This window comes from Mercenaria mercenaria, chromosome 14 (assembly GCF_021730395.1).
Source record: "Mercenaria mercenaria strain notata chromosome 14, MADL_Memer_1, whole genome shotgun sequence".
NCBI classification, from domain to species: domain Eukaryota; kingdom Metazoa; phylum Mollusca; class Bivalvia; order Venerida; family Veneridae; genus Mercenaria; species Mercenaria mercenaria.
Genome location: NC_069374.1, coordinates 15,768,089 through 15,788,957, shown reverse-complemented (window position 1 = coordinate 15,788,957; position 20,869 = coordinate 15,768,089). Strand labels below are relative to the sequence as shown.

Genomic DNA, 20,869 nt, shown 5'->3' with positions numbered 1-20,869 from the left:
ACGAACAAATGAGAGAACTGAAAAAGAATTTATTCTTAAAAAAATGCAATTTGGAATTTTGTTCGTACGTACGAACAAATCTTGTCCATATTTTTTTTCAATTCTGATATTCTGTTCAAACAGCCCAGATTTGTTCGGACGTACGAACAAAATTCCAAGATGCTTTAAAAATTCTTTTTCATTTCTCACTATCATTTGTTCGTATGTACGAACAGCCTGGATTTGTTCGTACGTACGAACAAATGAGAGAATGAAAAAGAATTTATTCTTAAAAAAAAATGCAATTTGGAATTTTGTTCGGACGTACGAACAAATCCTGTCCATATTATTTTTCAATTCAGATATTCTGTTCGAAATTGTGTATCAAATTATAAACACCAGAATGAATGAGTGACACATCAACTTTACTGCATACCAGTAAGTATGTGTACAAGTAACTTAACATGACTCCCTTGAATGTTGCAACAAAATATAAATTAAAAAAGAAAAGAAAAACTACAGCAAAAAGAAAAGCAATGATAAGGCACTGGAAACTGAGGCGAGGCCAGTGACTTACAGTTCTAAGTATGTACTATCAAGTAATAATACCTTCAAATACAATATTTTAAAAGACTACATCATTATATAGAATTCTCAAGGACTAATTTCACTAAGGCTTAAACCCGTAAATAAAGCTAAACAAATACATGCAATGCACACCTGAGTATATACATAAAGCCTAAAGGATTAATCTACTTATTCTATTATTGGATCAGTAAAAACCCAATACCTGCATGGTATGTACACACATCACCTATATAATGGTCAATTATCTCTACACTGTACCTATTAATAGACAGTTAAAAATAACCATTTATACATGCAACTATAAATAGAGGCAGGTAAAAACCAATACTGACAACTGATTGCTATATATAGTCAGTGTTTGTAAACAGACAGCCACTTGCAACTGTTCAAGCCAACCAGCTTTTTCAGTAATATAGACTTATTTATTTAATTTTTCAATATATTAGCCATTATTAGGAGACAAGCCTAGACTTTTTCAAGATTTACCATGCAATACATGTATGATGTATCCTTACTACAACACTGACTATATTTACTGAATTACTTAAACATATGAAGAACCCATGGCATTTATCATTCTTAATTGTTGTTTCACTTATAATGTTTTATAAGTTTGATATGTACTGCATTGCCTATGTGAGTATCTACATTTAATACATATTTATATGTTTTATAAAACCGATACGAGGGGTGTTCGAAATTTAAAAGTAATGCCACTACTCAGTTCTTTAGCTAAAAAGGGGACACTTTGATCCTATATAGAGGTATCCAGATATTCAGAATATGACAGAATGGTTCGTTAAAATATTCTAAGGTGTTATAGGATTTTTCACTCTGAGATACCTACTTTTAGAGTCATTGTCAACTTTGACTGAGCTAGTTCTTCACGAAGATAAAGACGATTCCAAAAAAAGCTTGCTGAAATGCCAAGATACACATTTACATAATTCCACTTTTGGTAGTTAATTCATGGAGCTCAACTACATTTTTATAACTGTACAAACAAATTATGTTTTGTTACTAGTTGATATATCAGTACCTTAATCAAACTTACGTAGCAAAGTTATTTATTAATTAATGCCAATGAAGTTTGTACTGAATATAGAAAAACGTAGAACTTTCCAAAGGTGGCCAGCTGACATATCATACTTTCTTTGTTTATGCATTTCTATCATATGTGTGCTGACACATATATTTTCTTATATCTATTGATGTTTACTAAGGTTATTTTTTCTTTTCAATCTGTAGTGATTTGAATGTTTAATGGTTGTAAACTATTTTAACTTGTGATCAGCTTGAAGTTAATGTCCTTGCACAAAATTCTAGACATACTTGTCAGTTGCCTAAAACACTAAAGGGTGTGCCGCCAGATGAACAAAATATCTGTTATCTATTTCTTGTTTCCCACATTTTCTTCAAAAATGGTTAATCTTTCCTTATAGTATTGATAGCAGCGCTGCACCATCTGGAGACATTATGGATATACCCACCATTTTGCTAGTTTTATTCCATATATTTAATTGTACGAGTATATCGTGCCATATTGTTTTTCCGGTGATTTGTTGCTCAATACATTTTGTATTTTGTTGTTTTTAATTCATATATATCGGATATATTTTTCAGTGGGCTTTCAAAAATGTTTCTGTTGTTCCAGTGTGCTATATTTGCATAAAATAGTTTCAAAGTATGTTTTTAGTCATTGTCTTCAATGGTTCATGTTGAGTTTATTCAGACAGTTCATCATCATTTTATCGTTTATCATTTGCGAGCAGTAAAGCCAAGGAAGATACAGTAATAATTTCTGTGTGTGCGTTTGTGCGTGTGTCCGTTCGAACTGCTGAAATGCTTAACTGGTAACAATGACTTTCATCTGACTTGCAACTTTCATTGGAGTATCTCGAGTGCTTTTCAGTTGTGGTCAATTCATAAACAAACTTATACATAAGTTGAAAACTAATCAGGACAGAGATTGTTCTTTATATTCCGCACTTCCTGTTATTGTTATCTATTATTTTTGACTAAGTTTTTATTGAAATGTCTTCAGTACTTTTGAAGATATGCTTTGAATAAGTAAATGTTTTGAAAAGTCAAGGAAAAGGTGTGGTTCTTGTCCTCTACTTTCCTTTATTGCCGTTCGTCGAAATTCCAAGTTTCATTGAATAGAAACTTTGCCTTTGAAGTTTGAAAATTGCAATTGATCCTTTCGTGCATAAAGTCTTCTCGAAAGAAACAGATCGTCAGAACTTCCAAAGATTTCATAGAAAATATCCACTAAGCGTCCCAATACCAAAATATAAAAAAGAACTATATAAAAACAGTGCATATAACTTTTTTAAAAGTGTTTGCAACTGTGGATGAGGCATGGGGCCGAGGTACGAGTGTAATGTGGGAAGGGAACTGAGGTATACATTTCTACTTTGAGAAAGACCATAAAGAGAAATTGTAAGTATTAAAAGAATAATAGACAAGGGGTGGGGGAGATAGGGGGAGGGGTGTTTACGTACACTATGGAGCACATATCGAGAAACTTAAGTAAATAAAACTTACAATGTTTGTTTTAAAAAATGAGGGCGTGTAATGTGTGTCATAGCCATATGAACAGGAAACTTGGCCCCAAACTTTGTGACACTGATTATTTTTACCCCTTTTGACACATCTGACCAGATATCGTGAAAATCAGGTCAAAAATGTGGCTTCTTGAGTGTTAAAATGGCTTTTCTAAATACGAAAAAGGGGAATAACTTTACCAAAATGATAGCAAAAGATATGAAACCTATGCCATTCAGTTGGTATTATCATTTCAATTTCATTCTGATGTGATTCGATGTCAGGGTTACTTGTCATTTAACAGTGGGAACTTGTCATTCGGCATTCGGCAGTGGTAACAAATAAACAAATGAACATTTCAGCGGGGAAAAGCTTAAATTGTGCTTATTAGTTCCTCGCGGTGTCATTTGTTACTGAACCTGGATAAGAAGGGAAGAAAGAGTATTTGTAAAACTAATTAAGTCCCCCTGTCAAGACTCACTGACTTCCAAAAATAACTTAGAAGACCACCATATAAAGTTTCATATAAGATTGTTAAGGCACACGACTTGTAAATCTTAAGATAATTGTTGTTTCAAAAGCTTCGATTTAAATGTGCTTATAGGCATTTGTGATAGTATGTTATTGGTTCGAAAACGTCTCTGAGAAAATTTGGGTATGAAATGCCAGAAAATTGTTATTTTCAAGCTAAACATTGTTTTGTCTTCATTCATATAGTTAACTTGAACATTTTAAATCGAATTGACACTAATTTAATCACGATATTTTTATAGAATTATTAATTAACTACCGGTATATTTATAAGTCAATACTCAAAACTCAATTTCTATCAATTTTAGTCAATATCTCTATATTCTTACGTTCACATCACTATTACATTATTTCTAAAATTGACCTCATAACCTGAAGACCCTTACTAATCATCTAATTTTTCTAAACACCGTTTCTCTCAAACCAGGCACACCCCGATTATTTTTACAATCAACGAGTAGATATTGCAATTTTCACTATTCAGAATACAATAGAAGTATTTTGTCTCTTGTCTTAAGAAAATATCACACGTTGAAAAACAGATAAACATAAAAATTGAATTAAAGAAATATATTTAAGATACAACAGTAAGCCGTAGTTTTAACTTATTTTATAGTATGTGGTACATAAACCAACCGAATAAATCAGCTTTCTGTAAAATTGTCATGAAATCATTTTTGTGACCGGTATTTACTCAAATATATGGCCAGCACGTGCTTGAACACTGGTACCATAATAAAATTTGAGTTTTAAACTTGTATTTAATAATTTTAATAACCCGCAGTATGACGCTAAAAATGAGAGATATTTCGCCGTTTCAACCTCTTAAGTATCAGAAAACATGTATAAAATATATGTAACCCATTTCAGGTGACGAATAATGCATGCTCTGACATCGATTTCGATGAAATCTTGAAATGTTTGTATTTTTGTCATATTTAAAAAGAATATGCATGAATGAAATTCCATCGGCGTTTTTCTAACTCCAATATCTCTAAAAGGATAAGAGAAAGACCTATAAAGGTATACCTTTTTAAAAATCAACTCAGCGAGACCTTTCGAACGCTAAGCAGGACTGTGATATTTTGATGTAATCTCACTCAGTATGTGTATAAATTAATCAAGACAGACAGTTGTGCAATTTAACATTTCATTTTACACACGCTATTAAGAAAAAATATTTGATCAAGAATGAAAGCGCTATTTCTAGATGCATACATGGCGCTAATTACCACCTCCACGTGACGTCAACATAATATTGTTGTGATGATCTAAGTATTGTCACAGGAACCTGAAATTCTATCTATAAGCCAACACTAGTCTATTTAAAAAAGACCCCCTCTATATAAAAAAACACCAGGAATGCAACGCATTCACACCCACCCACCACATATAAACAAGAAAATTTCGAAAAACAGATTGTGGGTCTCATTGAGTGGTGTAGTTTTCTAAGGACAACTAAAATATACACGGAACTGTGCTTACTTGTCGCTGTCACCCTACAGACAAACAAAATCAACAGTTTCAACAAAATTTCTTTCATCGTCTAAGCCATTGCGTGACGTCACATGTTTATATAGATTTGTGCTGAGGAGTTAATAAAGTTATTGTGTTAATGCCTGTATCCGGTAATACGGTAAGGACCGTATACGGGATAAAGTACAATGTTATGAAACGCGTAACCATGTATTATCCTGGGGGAATTCAGTCATTGACATTAAAGATATGAAGGTGAAAGGATCAGGTAAGCATATTTATAAACTAAAATATTTTTCAAAGGACAAGGCCGTCGCGGACGGTCCGGCCGGTCAAGCCATGGCCAGACCACTTTTTTGGCCGAGCATATAATAATATCGCCAGTTTTTTCTCATTAAATTTCATCTTTTGCTTTGACTAAAAGTGCCGAAATATTGCCTTGTTAATGTAATTATCCACAAGGAGCGTTATCTGTCATAATTGCCCGCAGGTGAAAAAACAACTTCGGCACACTTCGTGTCACGCGTATTGGATTAATCTTAGTTAAACGTTTATCTGATGGATCTTTAATCCGGTATGATTTAAAGGACGATTTCTTTCATAATCTATTATTATTGTTTCAGTAAAAACAAGCATGCCGTATGCTTAAAACAAATGATGGAAACAACTGTGTTTTTCGCGGCGTAATAAAACAAAACTAACCGAAAGCTAATTTCTTCTAATTATTTGGGCTAAAAAGATTCAAAAGATTAAAAGAAACCTATAGCGGGGATATGTGTATCAGACTTAACCGTTGCATTAAGTTTGATGCCATCGCCTGATGAGACTCACAGAGGGGTCGAAATAGTGCTTTTCTATGTTTTGGCTGACACTCTGAAACTAAAATACATCAACATTTAATCTGCTAAATTTGGGCAAATTTTGGATAGTTATCCTGGAAAAATATTATGAAATTGACTGAAAATCTTATAAATATGCTTTCAAGATGCAAGAAAAACGCACTAACTGGTATCCCAAATCTTAATATTTTCTCGGAACCCCCTTTTAAAGAGAGGGGCAAAATCTCCCCTCTCCTGCTTTTACCCCTCCCCTGCCTTCGGCACTCACGGTCCCACGGTCGGACGACTTTTTCGAAGCCGGCGACAGCCCTGAAGGAGTGTCCTCACGGTCATTTTCAGTGGACAAGTTTATAGTGCCCGTCTAGACATTTTGTTGACTCCAATATGGCTTAAGTCATTTCAATCATATTAAGGTATTAGACCCGTAATAGAGTATCTCATTTTGGAAGAGTATTCAATTCCTACAATAAACCTACTTTAAAGGAATTGAAAGAAATTTTTCAAGGGGCGTTGGTTCAAGCCCCACTGGGGTCAACTTTTTCTCCTCCTTATTTTCCTTTTTTCCCTAATTAGTTTTATTTTTTTCAAGAGTATTATTGATTTATTGTACAAAAGTGGAAAGTTTTCATTTGATAAGCAATTTTTTGCTGTTCAAAGTGAATTTACCTCTGAAACAGAAGTGGGAATGGTGGGTGGGGGTGGGGGTGAGGGGGAGGGGGGGGGGGTGCAGAGTTAGACATCTTTAAAAATACTGAGTTACATGCGGCAAAAGGTCTCTATTTTGCCTTTACCCTTTAAATTACATATTGTGGAAGAAATGTAGGTAGGTTTTACTTCTGCCCCAAGATTAGTTTTGAATGAAATGAGCCAAATTTAAAACAGTCCCAAAAGACTCGACCGTAATTTTTCAATGTTTGAGTTAGAAATCTGTCTCATAAAATCCGTTTACTTGAGACACCCTAGAGAAAATGATATTGACAGTTTTATGTTGTGTTGTATTATTGTTTACCAATAGTTTGGTGTTTCTTTTATTAAAATTAATGGTAAAATGAATTCTCTGCAAACGTTTAGGACAGTAGCCATCACTTTGCAATTTGTCTCTACTTCAGCTTGAGGAAATACCATAAATGATACAAAATCTATAAAAACGGCACGATAAAAGTTGTTTAAAATTTGCAACACAATGCAAAACAAAGTCAACTTAAGAATATACTTAGCAAATACCATTTTTTAAACATTACTATTAGGGGTCCAATACCTTAAAGTCTATTTTACGCAAAAGGGCTTTGCTTCCAGTTTGACACTGCAAGCTTATATACTTGGTCAAATCATTTTAGAGTTACACTGTCTGGTTTGATCCAGACTGTGTACACTCTGTGTAACTCTCTAAAGTGTTAGTTTCTCGATAGATTTGGAATGTAAGATAGAAATTATATTTTGTGTTCGGATAAGTCGTTCGAGGGAATTCAGAATTTTCAAAGCTGACCATATAAAATACAGAAAAATATGTATTCAAGCAAATTGCTTACACTAAAAATGTATCACCCTTAATAGAAAGGCACTATCCCATCCGGGCTATCCATAACCTGAAAGTCGTACCATTGGTATACTATGAACCTGTGCTACCAATGGCGCTTTTGGTATTGTAGCGCTGCCGAGCTAGCATTATTCTTTAGCATCAGAAGGAAAGCAAAATCTAAGGCAAATATGGGGGTTGCGGCAATTGCTTGACCAGCTGGTTGTGTAAATGCTGCTGTAAAATATTGCTCTTGTGCGCAGATGCATTGTCAAGAATACAGCAGATGCCCCGTTAACCAATTTTAGGCGACATTTAACGTAATGTTTACTTACTGATTTCAGAACAATGTCCCTGTAACATTTTCCAGTAACAGATCTGTCCGGTGCACTGGGTATTTGCACACCAGAATTGAAGAAAACTGTGTAAATAACCCGTTTGCAGCTTTGAGTTCTGTTCTTTTTGCGATCGCTGGTCATTGCCCTTTTGTTCTTTATCTGCGCTTGAGGTTCGAAATTACATACCCATTTATATTCCCCTGTTAGAAATAAACGTCCTTTATTCTGCAATTGGAAAGATTTTTAATTTTGCTCTTTGGTCAAAAGATGGAGAACCCACCTTGCACATACATTCGATAATTTCAAGTGTTTAGTCTGAACTTCATGAACATTTCCCGATGAAATGCTCACCGACGCAGCCGTTTTGGAAAATATATATCTCGAGTCGTTCTGTTACAATGGCTGCTACAGCAATAATGATTTGATAGGATGCTGACGTTTTAGGGCGCCCTACATGAATTTGAACTGGGACTCTAGATTCTCCCTTAAAATACATTTACCCGCCTATCAACAGTGGTTTTGGCTGGGGAGGAATCACTGCAACAGTATTAAGATCTTGTAGAATCTGCATGACTGGTATTTTCACAGAATAAAACATGTGTATGTAGGACTTTATTCCTTCCTACCCAGAGCCTCCACCTTACGATAAATTAATAAGAGTGTGGTGTGTAATAACGCTTGTAACTCAGCTAAACCAAAACCTATTGTGTTAAAAATTGCAATGTACGTTGCCATTAATCCCTCTACAAATCCAGGTAAAAAAAAATCATGCTAATACATGTAATAGTTTCTGCCGAAGCTCATTAGTCTCGTTCTGAATATCCATCGTATAATACTGATCTGTTTGAAAACACAAATGAAAGTACACGTATAGTCTGTATGATAAATTTTCCTGTTTATTTCCGTATAAACATATTGCAACTGAAACAAAATTTTATACTATGCATATAATTATGTACATTACCACTCTATCTTTAGTCACGCCATGGAGTTGGGATGCAAGATAAAAATATAAGCTGTATTATATATTATGCCCAACGTCAATTTAAATAAAATTGATTTATTGTTTTTGGATATTTTGAATAAGTGCCGGCCAGTTATTTTGTTAATCTAATACCGGTACCATATTTGTGTAAATAACACTGACTTGTATCATGGTTTACCTGCAGTGTCATTATAACTGAGATAATTAGATAAAATGTCTTAGGCCCCGCCCGCTTATAGAATACTGTAGGGAAATGTTGAACTTTCTGAAACCGTTCTCTATCTCAGTTAGAGTACGCGTGTCACGTGATAGTACCAACGCTTTAAACGGAATGTTAATTTGTCAATCAAAGTTAGTAGCCGAATGTGTTGTTCATATTGGTGGACCATGATACAAAAAAGAATGCGTAGGGACCACTGGAATAACTCATATGTTAGATACGTAACAAAACAAAGAGAACATAATAAAGTTTAAGACCATCAAAAGGCAAGTCAGTAAGGCATAAAGATATTCGATACTGTTCTTCAATTTCAGAAACACGTTCTTTGTTGTTAGAATTTGTACCCGGGGTCGAAAACACGGGAAACAAGTACTGGCAGTCCATCCATCAGTGACAAGTTATCTTGTGTAACCATCTCTTAAGGTTTCCGTCCAATAGAAGCGTAGCTTGATACACATCATCTGCATGAAGCAAACATACGTGTTCTTTCAAGTTTGTTTTGTCCGAATTGTTTTCATGCGTTGCACCACCATTTTGGATTTTACATTTTTACATTTTACATACGACTCCTAGCTCCTACAATTTCCATCCTGTTCAGGAAAATATACTCGTCCTTAAGCTTTGAACCGGTGGAACAGGTTTTCTTACAAAATGCGTCAAATGCAATATCAATATTACAGGTAAAAAATGCATTAAAGCTGTGATCCTTCCATCTTTGCATATATATTAATTGAAATGAATTGTAACATAAAATGTTTTACACTATAAATTGAATTCTTAATTTATTAAACGATATGGCTTGATTACCAGAAGCGATCATTTACACTTGCAAAAACGGCGATAAAAGTGCTTTCTATAGTAGCCCTAGCTGGAAAAGTCACCATAAGATCTAAATTACGTCACTGTGACTGTAAACGCACCAAAATAAACAAACATTCCCATAAAATATTTCACCACGGGAGTTCTTGGTAAAAATTCAGCCAGGATGTGAAGCAATATAGTCATATTCGGGTTGTAGAAATGAAAAAAGGTTTATTAGCATAATGTTTAAAATCACAGCGCTTATTATATAGCAACTTACGTCAAAGTATTTTACTCTTGGAAAATTAAATTTGGTAGAAATCAATATCGTATTGAAGAGTTAAAAAATGAAGTATTATTATTAGAATCTTTAAAATCACTGTGACATATCTGTGCTTAAACAACTTCTGTCACAGATCAACTCTTACAAACACCATCGTATAGTGCATTATATAACACAATACTTAAGCATAGGATAAACATAAACAAGAGGACCATGATGGTCCTGAATCGCTCACCTCTTCCCAAATGACCCAGTTTTGAGTATGACGTCGTTTTTCTACTATTTGACATAGTGACCTAGTTTTTGAGCTCATGTGACCCAGTTTTGAACTTGACCTAGATATTATCAAGATTAAAATTCTGACCAATTTTCATGAAGATCCATTGAAAAATATGGTCTCTAGATAGGTCACAAGGTTTTTCTATTATTTGACCTATTGACCTTGTTTTCGAAGGTACGTGACCCTGTTTTAAACATTACTTAGATATCATCAAGATGAACATTCTCACTAATTTTTATGAAGATCTCATGAAAAATATGGCCTCTAGAGAGGTCACAAGGTTTTTCTATTTTTATATCTACTGGCCTAGTTTTTGACCGCACGTGACCAAGTTTCGAAACTGACCTAGACATCATCAAGATGAACACTCAGATCAATTTTCATGAAGATCCATTGAAAAATATGGCCTCTAGAGAGGTCAAAAGATTTTAACAATTTTAGACCTAATGACCTAGTTTTTGACCGCAGTTAACCCAGTTTCAAACTTGACCTAGATTTCATCAAGATGAACATTCAGACCAACTTTCATACAGATCCCATGAAAAGTATGGCCTCTAGAGAGGTCACAAGGTTTTTTTTATTATTTGACCTACTGACCTAGTTTTTAAGGCACGTAACCCAGTTTCAAACTTGGCCTAGATATCATCAAAGTGAACATTCTGACCAATTTTCATGAAGATCCATTCAAGGGTATGGCCTCTAGAGAGGTCACAAGGTTTTTCTATTTTTAGACCTACTTACCTAGTTTTTGACCGCACATGACCCTGTTTTGAACTTGACCTAGATATCATCAAGATGAATATTCAGACCAACTTCCATACATCCCATGAAAAATATGGCCTTTATAGAGAGGTCACAAGGTTTTTCTATTATTTGACCTACTGACCTAGTTTTTGATGGCACGTAACCCACTTTCAAACTTAATCTAGATATCATCAAGGTGAACATTCAGACCAACTTTCATACAGATCCCATGAAAAATATGGTCTCTAGAGAGGTCACAATGTTTTTCTATTATTTGACCTACTGACCTAGTTTTTGACGGCACATGACTAACTTTCAAACCTGACCTAGATATCATCAAGTTGAACATTCTGACCGATTTTCATGAAGATTTTTTGAAATATATGGCCTTTAGAGAGGTTACAATGTTTTTCTATTTTTAGACCTACTGACCTTGTTTTTGACCGCACATGACCCAGTTTCGAACTTGACCTAGATATCATCAAGATGAACATTCAGACCAACTTTCATACAGATCCCATGAAAAATATGGCCTTTAGAGAGGTCACAATGTTTTTCTATTATTTGACCTACTGACCTAGTTTCTTTTGGCACGTGACCCAGTTTCGAACCTGACCTAGATATCATCAAGTTGAACGTTCTGATCAATTTTCATGAAGATCTTATGAAATATATGGCCTCTAGAGAGGTCACAAGATTTTTCTATTTTTAGACCTACTGACCTAGTTTTTGATGGCACGTGACCCAGTTTCGAACTTGACCTAGATATCATCAGGATAAACATTCTGACCAACTTTCATAAAGATCCCACAAAAAATGTGACCTCTAGAGTGGTCACAAGCAAAAGTTTACGGACGGACGATGGACGACGGAGGCTGCGTGATCACAAAAGCTCACCTTGTCACTATGTGACAGGTGAGCTAAAAAAAGAAAAGCGTTTCAATTCGACCACCCAATGTTTATATGAGAGACGTCGGATTTAAAATTATTTTCACAGATATTGTTACTCTTCTGCCTATAGGTTTATGATATATATACAAATGCATGGTATTCTGAAAACATAATATCGTAACATAAGACGGTTATCCATTCGTTATATGTGAACTACACCTCGCTTTTACCTATTTGTCCAAAAATATCGTCCTTACATTTAAATACCTATAACATGTTTAGAAAGGTCATTTTGAATCTAACAACACTATTCTCACAAAACGTGTATGCATTTTCAGTTAATTGTCATCCTTATTTTTGACGTAAACACAATGACACTTTCCAACCGAAAAAACAAAGAACTTTTTAAAATTCAGCTTACTCAGTACATGCACAATATTGCTTTCGTTTTTATCTTTTGAGTTACCATCGCTGCCAAAGTCATGTTCGAGGGTATTGGGAGTAGGAGTCGGAAAAAGAGTGCTCTCACTGTTAATCTCATCAGACGCAATTAAAGTACTTTCCCTTTTTTCAACGGTTTTATGAGTTTGAGGACCTGATGTCTGATTTTGAAGATCGCATGACTTTGATGACTTGTCTTTCATATAACCGATCACAGACGAAACGGAAAGTGTACCTAATGCAAACAGTCCGTAACAACCATGACTCAAACAGAGAATGAACGAATATCCAAACTGAGAAGATTCGTACTCGCTTACAACAATCATGCACCCAGAAAAACTGAAGACGGCTGAAATAGAAATGACAGTAGTGTTTTTAGAAATACTTGTACATTTATATCAATATTTGTAATATTTCCTTTCCATAAAATATATTTCCAGTAGCTCTTTATCAGACAAAATATATGCTAGCTCAATCAAGCATCAATTCCGTAAATCGAAAACTTTTCATGCACTGTATTAGAATTTTTTCCGAGATACATCATTGCACGTATTTATACTTTGTTTAATTATCTACTACCTACATGCCTTTTAAGGGAAATGCTCTCGGCAAATATACACTTTGTTTTTGATTTACTTTACAGTAGCTTTTGACAGCAAACTTGCTAGCGCCATATCATTAGATTAATCCACGAAAAGAGGAGTAAAGTGTATTAATTTTTAAATGTACTTTTAAAACTGACGGTTGTATGTTCTGTAAAATGAATTAAATTCTATGGCAAATATTCTTTTGTAAAAAGAATAAATGAATGAAAATGTTGGCCATATATCGCCGAGAAGAAGTTGAATTGAAAAACCTCGCTGCAGTACCATTTATAAAACAAGAGGGCCAAGATGGTCCTAAGTCGCTCACTTCAGTAACACACAATAACAGCGTAAAAGGTAAAAGGTAAAGGTCTTGTTTATTACAGTGTCACCCCTATTGAAAGGGCCAGCCAATTTGGCTTATGAGACACCTTTATTGTACCAATTACCTCCCAACTCCTACCATTATGCCAGGCGCCAGGCGGATAGAAATCGGTAACCATTCATTCATTCGAGAACCGGCTTTTTCGGAACGAGTCCCCCGGACGAACGCTCCCCATGTGGCTCGAACCTTCGACCTCCCGATTCCGAGGCGGACGCCTTAACCACTAGGCCACGTGACAGTGTAAACATGTTTTACCTAGTGATTTCATCGGAGACAAATATTCTGACCAATATTCATTAAGACTGGACCAAAAGAAGTGGCCTCTTGGGTGTAAACAAGCTTATTCTTTGATTTGACCGGGTGACCTAGCTTTTGACTCCATATAACCCAGTTTCAAACTTAACCTAGGAATCATCAAGATAAACATTCTGACTAAGTGTCATGAAGATAGGGTCATAAATGTGGCCTCAAGAGTGTTAACAAGCTTTTCCTTTGATTTGGTAGCAAAGTTTGGCCCTTTAAGGGGCCATTACTCTGAAACCCATGATGAGATCTGGCCAGTTTTCAAAAAGAACCGAGATATTATGCCAGTACAAGTTGTGTGCGAGTTTGATTAAAGTTGATTGCAAAATGTGGTCTCTATCATGCTCACAAGATAAAAATAGCAAATTTTGGCCCTTTAAGGGGCCATAACTCTGGAACTCATGAAGAGATCTGGTCTCTATCGTGTTTACAATAAATTGTGAACGGACGACGGACGGACGGACGGACGACGGACAAAATGCGATCACAAAAGCTCACACTGTCACTACGTGACAGATGAGCTAAAGACCTATAATGTGTTTAAGTATCAGTTACGAACATATACTATATTAAAATACAGAGTAGATAAAATTACTTCCAGTCATGTACTACAACCTAGACACTACATACACTACCTAAATTTCCCACCTATTGCCTACTAACTACCCATTTCCGCTCTATCTAGAAGTTGATCGTCTTCCTTCAAAAGATGAGTCAGACTTGTAAGGCATATTAGACAGCGAGTATCTGCAAACGGATATCTTTCCTTGGTGTCTTTCACTTAAGTGGGTTTACAAGTTGATTATTCATCCATGTTTTAGTATTACGAAATTAACTGAATGAAGTATTTTTCGTTGACGACTACCATTTAGATAAAGTACATATATAAACATTCGATTTAAATCAATATATCGAATTAAATTGTTGTAATGAAAGAGATTTGTTGGCTGTTTCATCAGCTAGTAGAAATGTACAGATACGTTCCCTCTGACAGACATTGACAGTCAATGTTTCTCCATCACTCAAAGAAATGGGATATCAATATTTGTGACAATCCGTTTTATCATATTATAGTTTATGTCATTTTGTTCATCCTGTGAAATATTTCGAACGATTTGTTAGGTTATGCATGTACTCCGCATCTAAAAATCATGACATGCCTGCAGGACTTTAACTGGTGAAAATTTTATAACTTTGTCTCTGATTTACTATTATTTACTTTATGTGTGGCTTTATATTATTATTACCACCGCTCCCCGCACATCATTAGATTCAAATATACACCTTTTCACGGTAAGTTTCCTATACTTTTAAAAAGACACAGATTAATCAAAAATGAAAAGGGATAAAATTCAAAACTTCTTAAACCTAGGTTCGATAACATCGATGAACATTAACTTGACCTTTTCATAGTTACCACGAATGCGCCTTGTGAATAGCTGGAAAGAAATGAAGACTTCATAGAAATCCTACTGTAAATCAGATTTATGACATTTTGATAAACAAACAACCTGTTTTTGGTACTAAATCAACGTATTTAATGACATGCTGCCTGAAATCAATAAATTATGAGATAAACAAGATTTATCTCCTGTTAAATTCAGGATTAAATGTTATTTTTGTGCGTTCAGACGGTTGTAAACCACATTGAAATATTAGGCGCTAGTGGTTCTTGAATAATTTGCCAGAAATACCAATGCGGTTAAAACCCGTCTCAATGCATAAAAATAACATCCAATTCTTACGTTTACTTTTTTACGGTAGCTTGCTACAAAAAAGGTGTTTTCTTTCTATAAGTTTTAGAAAACAATGCGTCAGACTATCGATCCATGTTAAATTGGAATTGACATTCAAATAAAAAATCCAGTTCCTGAGTTTTATTTAAAATATCATAAAATCCAGTAACATTACCGTCAGAACAAAAACATGTTTACTTATAACGTAATGTTCTGTTTTTTAAAACAAATCCTAAAGAGAGTTTCGAACGACGCTATTCTGTTCATGTTTTGTTAATGATCTGAACTAACGCATGCAATCTCGCGGGAAGGACAACCCTTGATATTATTGCACCAATGCAATGCTGTTTATACGAAACTAAACAGTTTTTTTCTATTCTTTCTATAAAATTATATAGTGAATGTAAATATACAACATTAATGGCGGTCCTCGGAAATGTTTATACAGTACACTCTGAGAAAAACGAACTCTTGCCAATCCTGAAAGTTGACAAACCCGAATGCTATTTGTTATAAACGATCCAGAAAATTCGTTTATTTTTAGTTTCTACTATACGTATAAATATGAAAGAGGTTGGCTGAATAAATATTACAAATACAGAGATTTATGTCTCTTAGTTGAGTTTTTACCCGCTTACTGGTAAATACGTATGATTTGATGATTTCTATCAAGACTCTGACAATACCGAACATCAGTAAAACCCGGACAAAATCTCTTGTCATGAAGGTTTTCGATATTCTTAAAGTGTTCTGTAGTTCTAATACCTTGAAATTCTTATTTACCTTTAGACAAGGAATAATTATGAAATACTACATTAGGTTCTCTAAAGACTGTAAATGTATAGTTCAATTTATTTAAACAAAAAATGGGTAAGCTTCCTACGCAAATTTTATTTGTACGTTGTTGCTACTTTTAGGAAATAATCCGTTTGACAATAACATTACGGAGCAGAAAAACACTGTATTGTCTTAGTTTACCGGAAAAAATGGCACTCCCAAAAATGGTTTACTGCTGTGAAGCCTTTTTTAATTAAAAAGAAAACGCACGTATTGACTTAGTATACGCAGGTATAAAACCATTCCATTACTCTCTATTCATTGCCCATGCATTGTAATTCACATTTGCATGTTTTCGCCTGTATCTATTACAGCTATCTCTTTAATCACCTTAAGATTGCAATGCCCGTTCTTCTATTGTATTGTGTTACATAAACGACAGAAAGCTGGAAAATTGAATTGGGGACCTAAGGTTATGGAGCCTGCATATCACAGAAACTGCCAAAAGACAAAATTAAAAAGCAGGCATCATATCCAAGCTATGAAAACGGGAATACTGGGACCACCCAAGCTAAAATGATCAGGCTGAAAAATTAAACAGTTTACAAACGCAACATAAATGTCGATCTGAAAAGATCGAAAACAACTCTAAGTGAAAGTACGGGGAGACGTTTCACGGCCGCCATGCTGTGATAATAAGATAGAACAAGGGTGCCATAGTCACAAAATACGCCCGTAGAGAGCTTGTTAGAAGAAAGGTTTTGTTACAGAACTGCACATTTGATTCGAATATCATGACAATAGCTTAAAAAATACGAAAACAAGGGTTATCATTAAAAACGATGGATGCTGCCTGAATTGCATATTTATCAGTGAATGTATAGGTAACAATTTTAGTCTTAGTAGGTCTCCAGGTACCCATACAATAAGTCTTGAGATCTAGGTCAAAGCAATGCTCCAGACAAAGTTGTCTTTCTTGCATCTGACATTTGACCTCTAAGTGTGACCTTGACCTTAGACCTAGGGACCTGGATGTAAACATTTGTGCCAAGTTACATCAAAATCCCTCCATGCATGAGGAAGTAGTGTTCCGGACAAAGTCATTCTTGTATCTGACCTTTGGCCTCTAAGTGTGACCTTGACCTTAACCTAGGGACCTGGTTTTTGCTCATGACACTCCGTCTCATGGTGATAAACATTTTTGTTAAGTTACATCAAAATCTCTCCATGCATGAAGACAAAAAGCCCTGGACAAAGTTGTCATTCTTGTCTCTGACCTTTGACCTCTAAATGTGAACTTGATCTTAAACCTAGGACCTGGTTCTTGCGCATAACGCTCCGTCTTATGATGGTGACCAATTGTGCCAAGTTACATCAAAATGCCTCCATGCATGAAGAAAAAATCCTCCGGACAAAGTCATTCTTGAATCTGACCTCTGACCTCTAAGTGTGACTTTGAGCTTAGACTTAGTAACCTGGTTCTTGCGCATGACACTCCATCTTATGATGGTGAATACTTGTGCCAAGTTAATGCTCCGGACAATGTTTGCGGACACCGCCCGCCTGCCCGCCCGCCGAAAGCGTTCCCATAATACGTCCCGTCTTTCAGAAGGGCGTATAAAAAGTGGAAAACCAAAGGTTGCCCACACTTGAAATGAAATGAAAATATTGCAGACTCGGTTTGGTTGAGCCTGTTCACGGCCGGTAGTGGAAATGCAAGCTACCGTCCACGCCCGACTGAGAGACCAGTAGGAATTTAAACTGATATTTTGTGGGATATATCCTCGCTGGTCTCACAAAATGTCTTTATTGTCTATGATAAGCAACTAATCTCTCTGCTATCGCAGATATAATTTATTATAATAATAATAAAATATAGGGGTATATTCAAAATGTTACACGTGTACACTAACCAGACACGTGTATTCATAAACACAAAATGTAATATTTAAAAAGAAAAAGACACAATAATATGTACAAAAGAAACTTATGCACAGCACCACTTTAGAACGGTCAGTTGAAAAAATCACCACTGCGTAACGTAAACTATTTTACAGGCTACTAACCTCACCTTTTAACCATAACACAGTTCGATGGAATTCCTCGTTTACCCGCAAAAACAAACAGCTTTTATCAATAATGATGTTTTTAAAGACTATACCTGCAATGAGATGGCTAAAGGTACTTAAAATTGTAAACCATTCCAAGAAGTCTTTATATCCTATCCATACATCATTGCGTATCAACAGAGGTATCAAGAGAACGGGTAGCATTACCAATGCTAATGTTGTTGCTTCTAGTCCAAGAATACGGACATCTAGACCTGGCAGTAAAAGAGTTATCCAAATGACAAAGAAAAGAAAGACAAAAAAGCGTTCTAACGGTTTACTATCTTCTGCACAATATGTTGGGTTATTTATAAAAATATCTTGCATAAATCTTAGTCAATAAGTTTGTACCACAAACAACTTTCAGAGTACTCACTTTTTATGGATTTTTGAGAGAAATAAGTTTTCGCCTAACATATATGGGTTATTCCCTTTAAATCGTATTTCTATGATAATATAGCACGGTGCAGTCGGTTATATACATGTACTTACTCTCTGCACCTTTATATTCACATTTTGTGGTTACAGCTGTTTCATTGTTAGAACGGCTAACAATAATCATACTGCTGAGGTTGACATCACTGGTGCTATTGGCGGTTATATTTCGAATGTTGTCGTCGGACACTGAACAACATTTATAGAACAAACCAACTGCATCACAAGCCGAATCTGACACCCAGTGAGGAGTGAAGAATCCCACGAATAGGAAAATCGTTTCAGGAATTACAAACACAATCATAATTATGATAATACACAATGTCCATCCCTCCATCTGGAATAAAGTAAATAACTATATATTTTAGCATATATTATCAGCATATTATCATATCCTTAATGTTATATGAACTACAGTCAATATTTTTGAGCAAAAATATTAGATTGATTATAAAAAAGTTTACCTTTGGTGGTAAAATTTAAACTTTTCTTAACAAATCACCAAAACTCCGAAGCAGTTAATTTTCTTTATCTAAAGATAAAATTTCAATTGCAAATATATCTATACAGCACGCATATTTCTTCTAAAAAACGATACAGTATATATACATGGGAAATAAAAAACAAAGAAAGTACATACTTTTTACGACACTCGTAAGCAACTGATCTGGGGAAACGAATTTATTTAACATAAAATGTTTACCAATGCATGGATCGTCTCTGATTTGATTTTTGTAAATGATATTGTTTCAAACAATGGCGAATTAGATCCAAATTTTACCTACCAAAAATTTAGCCAGAAAACAAAACTGGATCGCAGAAATTAATACCATCAAACCATCATTGCCTAATGAATGGAAATATAATATCAAATCCGAAACGTTTGTGTGTTCGAACAGAGATATATATAATATCTTTTTTCTTCACAAGTTACAAAACCATACATACATATTTAATACTGGGAAGATATTATGTCCTACGAAATTAACTGGAATTCTTTTTACTATATGTTGAACAAATGTAATGTTGACAACAAAATAAAACAATTCAAATATAGAGCCATACACAGAATACAGTGGAACCTCCCTAATCCGAACCCCTCTAATCCGAAAACCTCTCTAAACTGAACGAATTATTTGGTCCCATTTTTTCTTATTCATTCTCTTTTGTAAAAATACCCTTGTAATCCGAAACCTCTCTACTCCGAAAGCCGTACAAACGTTTGTGATTTTTATATCTAATTGCATTAAAATCTACTCTTCTAATCCGAACCTTAGTCAATGTTTCTGATGTAAACCTTGCTCTTTTTGACTTGTTTGAGTCTGTTTACAATTTTAACTATTACTCTTTATAAAGGAGTCAACAACAATAGACCCAAACACTGATGATCAAAACTCATGCCAGATTTTTGCTTTGTAGATCCTTGCAATAAGCACAGGTGTAAAAGAAGCAAGCTCAAGTAGTTTGTTTGAACAGAAGTTTGGAAGAATAGACATTATATGCAATAAGTTCTGCCAATGTAATAGTTCCATATTAATCTGTTTAATATCCTGTACCTTCCTCAAAACTGTTTGTGCAATTTGTTCATTTAAAGTTGCAAATTTATTTACTGAAAGTGGCACTAAATCGGATCATTATAATAACCGGACAAGTAAAATATTCTCCTTTTAGCTACTTTCTGGGAATGTAGGAATGGTGAAAAAATGTTTACAAGTTATATTGAGTTGAATTAGCATGAAATTTACATTACACCAAAGCAATCTACATGCTGCTTATAATCTGATTAATCCGAACTTTTTTGTTGGTCCGAGCATGTTCGGATTAGACAGGTTCCACTGTACTCGCAACTAATTCAAACTTGTTAAAATGAAACATTGAAAGTATTCCTTATTGCAAATTTCGTAACGAATTCAAAGACTATGACCATTTCTTCCTTAGTTGCATATACTTAGATTCATTCTGGTCAAAATTTGACACCACTTTTAGAAAATGTGGAATAAATAAATCTTTCAAAAATTTAAAAAGCATTATAATTGACTATAAAGTAGAACTAAAGGGATATAACGATATTAATCTACTGTT

The 20,869-nt window shown here is 34.8% G+C and overlaps 1 protein-coding gene across 1 annotated transcript in view; it reads right to left on the bottom strand.

Moving 5' to 3' along the window:
• Positions 1-8,922: 8,922 nt before the first annotated feature.
• Positions 8,923-20,869, bottom strand: part of LOC128548376 (uncharacterized) — a 38,512-nt gene continuing 26,565 nt past the window's right edge. Inside the window, exons 2-4 of the mRNA XM_053522978.1 lie at positions 18,845-19,124; positions 18,406-18,567; positions 8,923-12,808 (exon numbers count right to left, since the gene is read on the bottom strand). Of these exons, the coding sequence (XP_053378953.1) occupies positions 12,357-12,808; positions 18,406-18,567; positions 18,845-19,124 (894 nt within the window). The 3' untranslated portion in view covers positions 8,923-12,356. The remainder of the gene's footprint in view (positions 12,809-18,405; positions 18,568-18,844; positions 19,125-20,869) is intronic.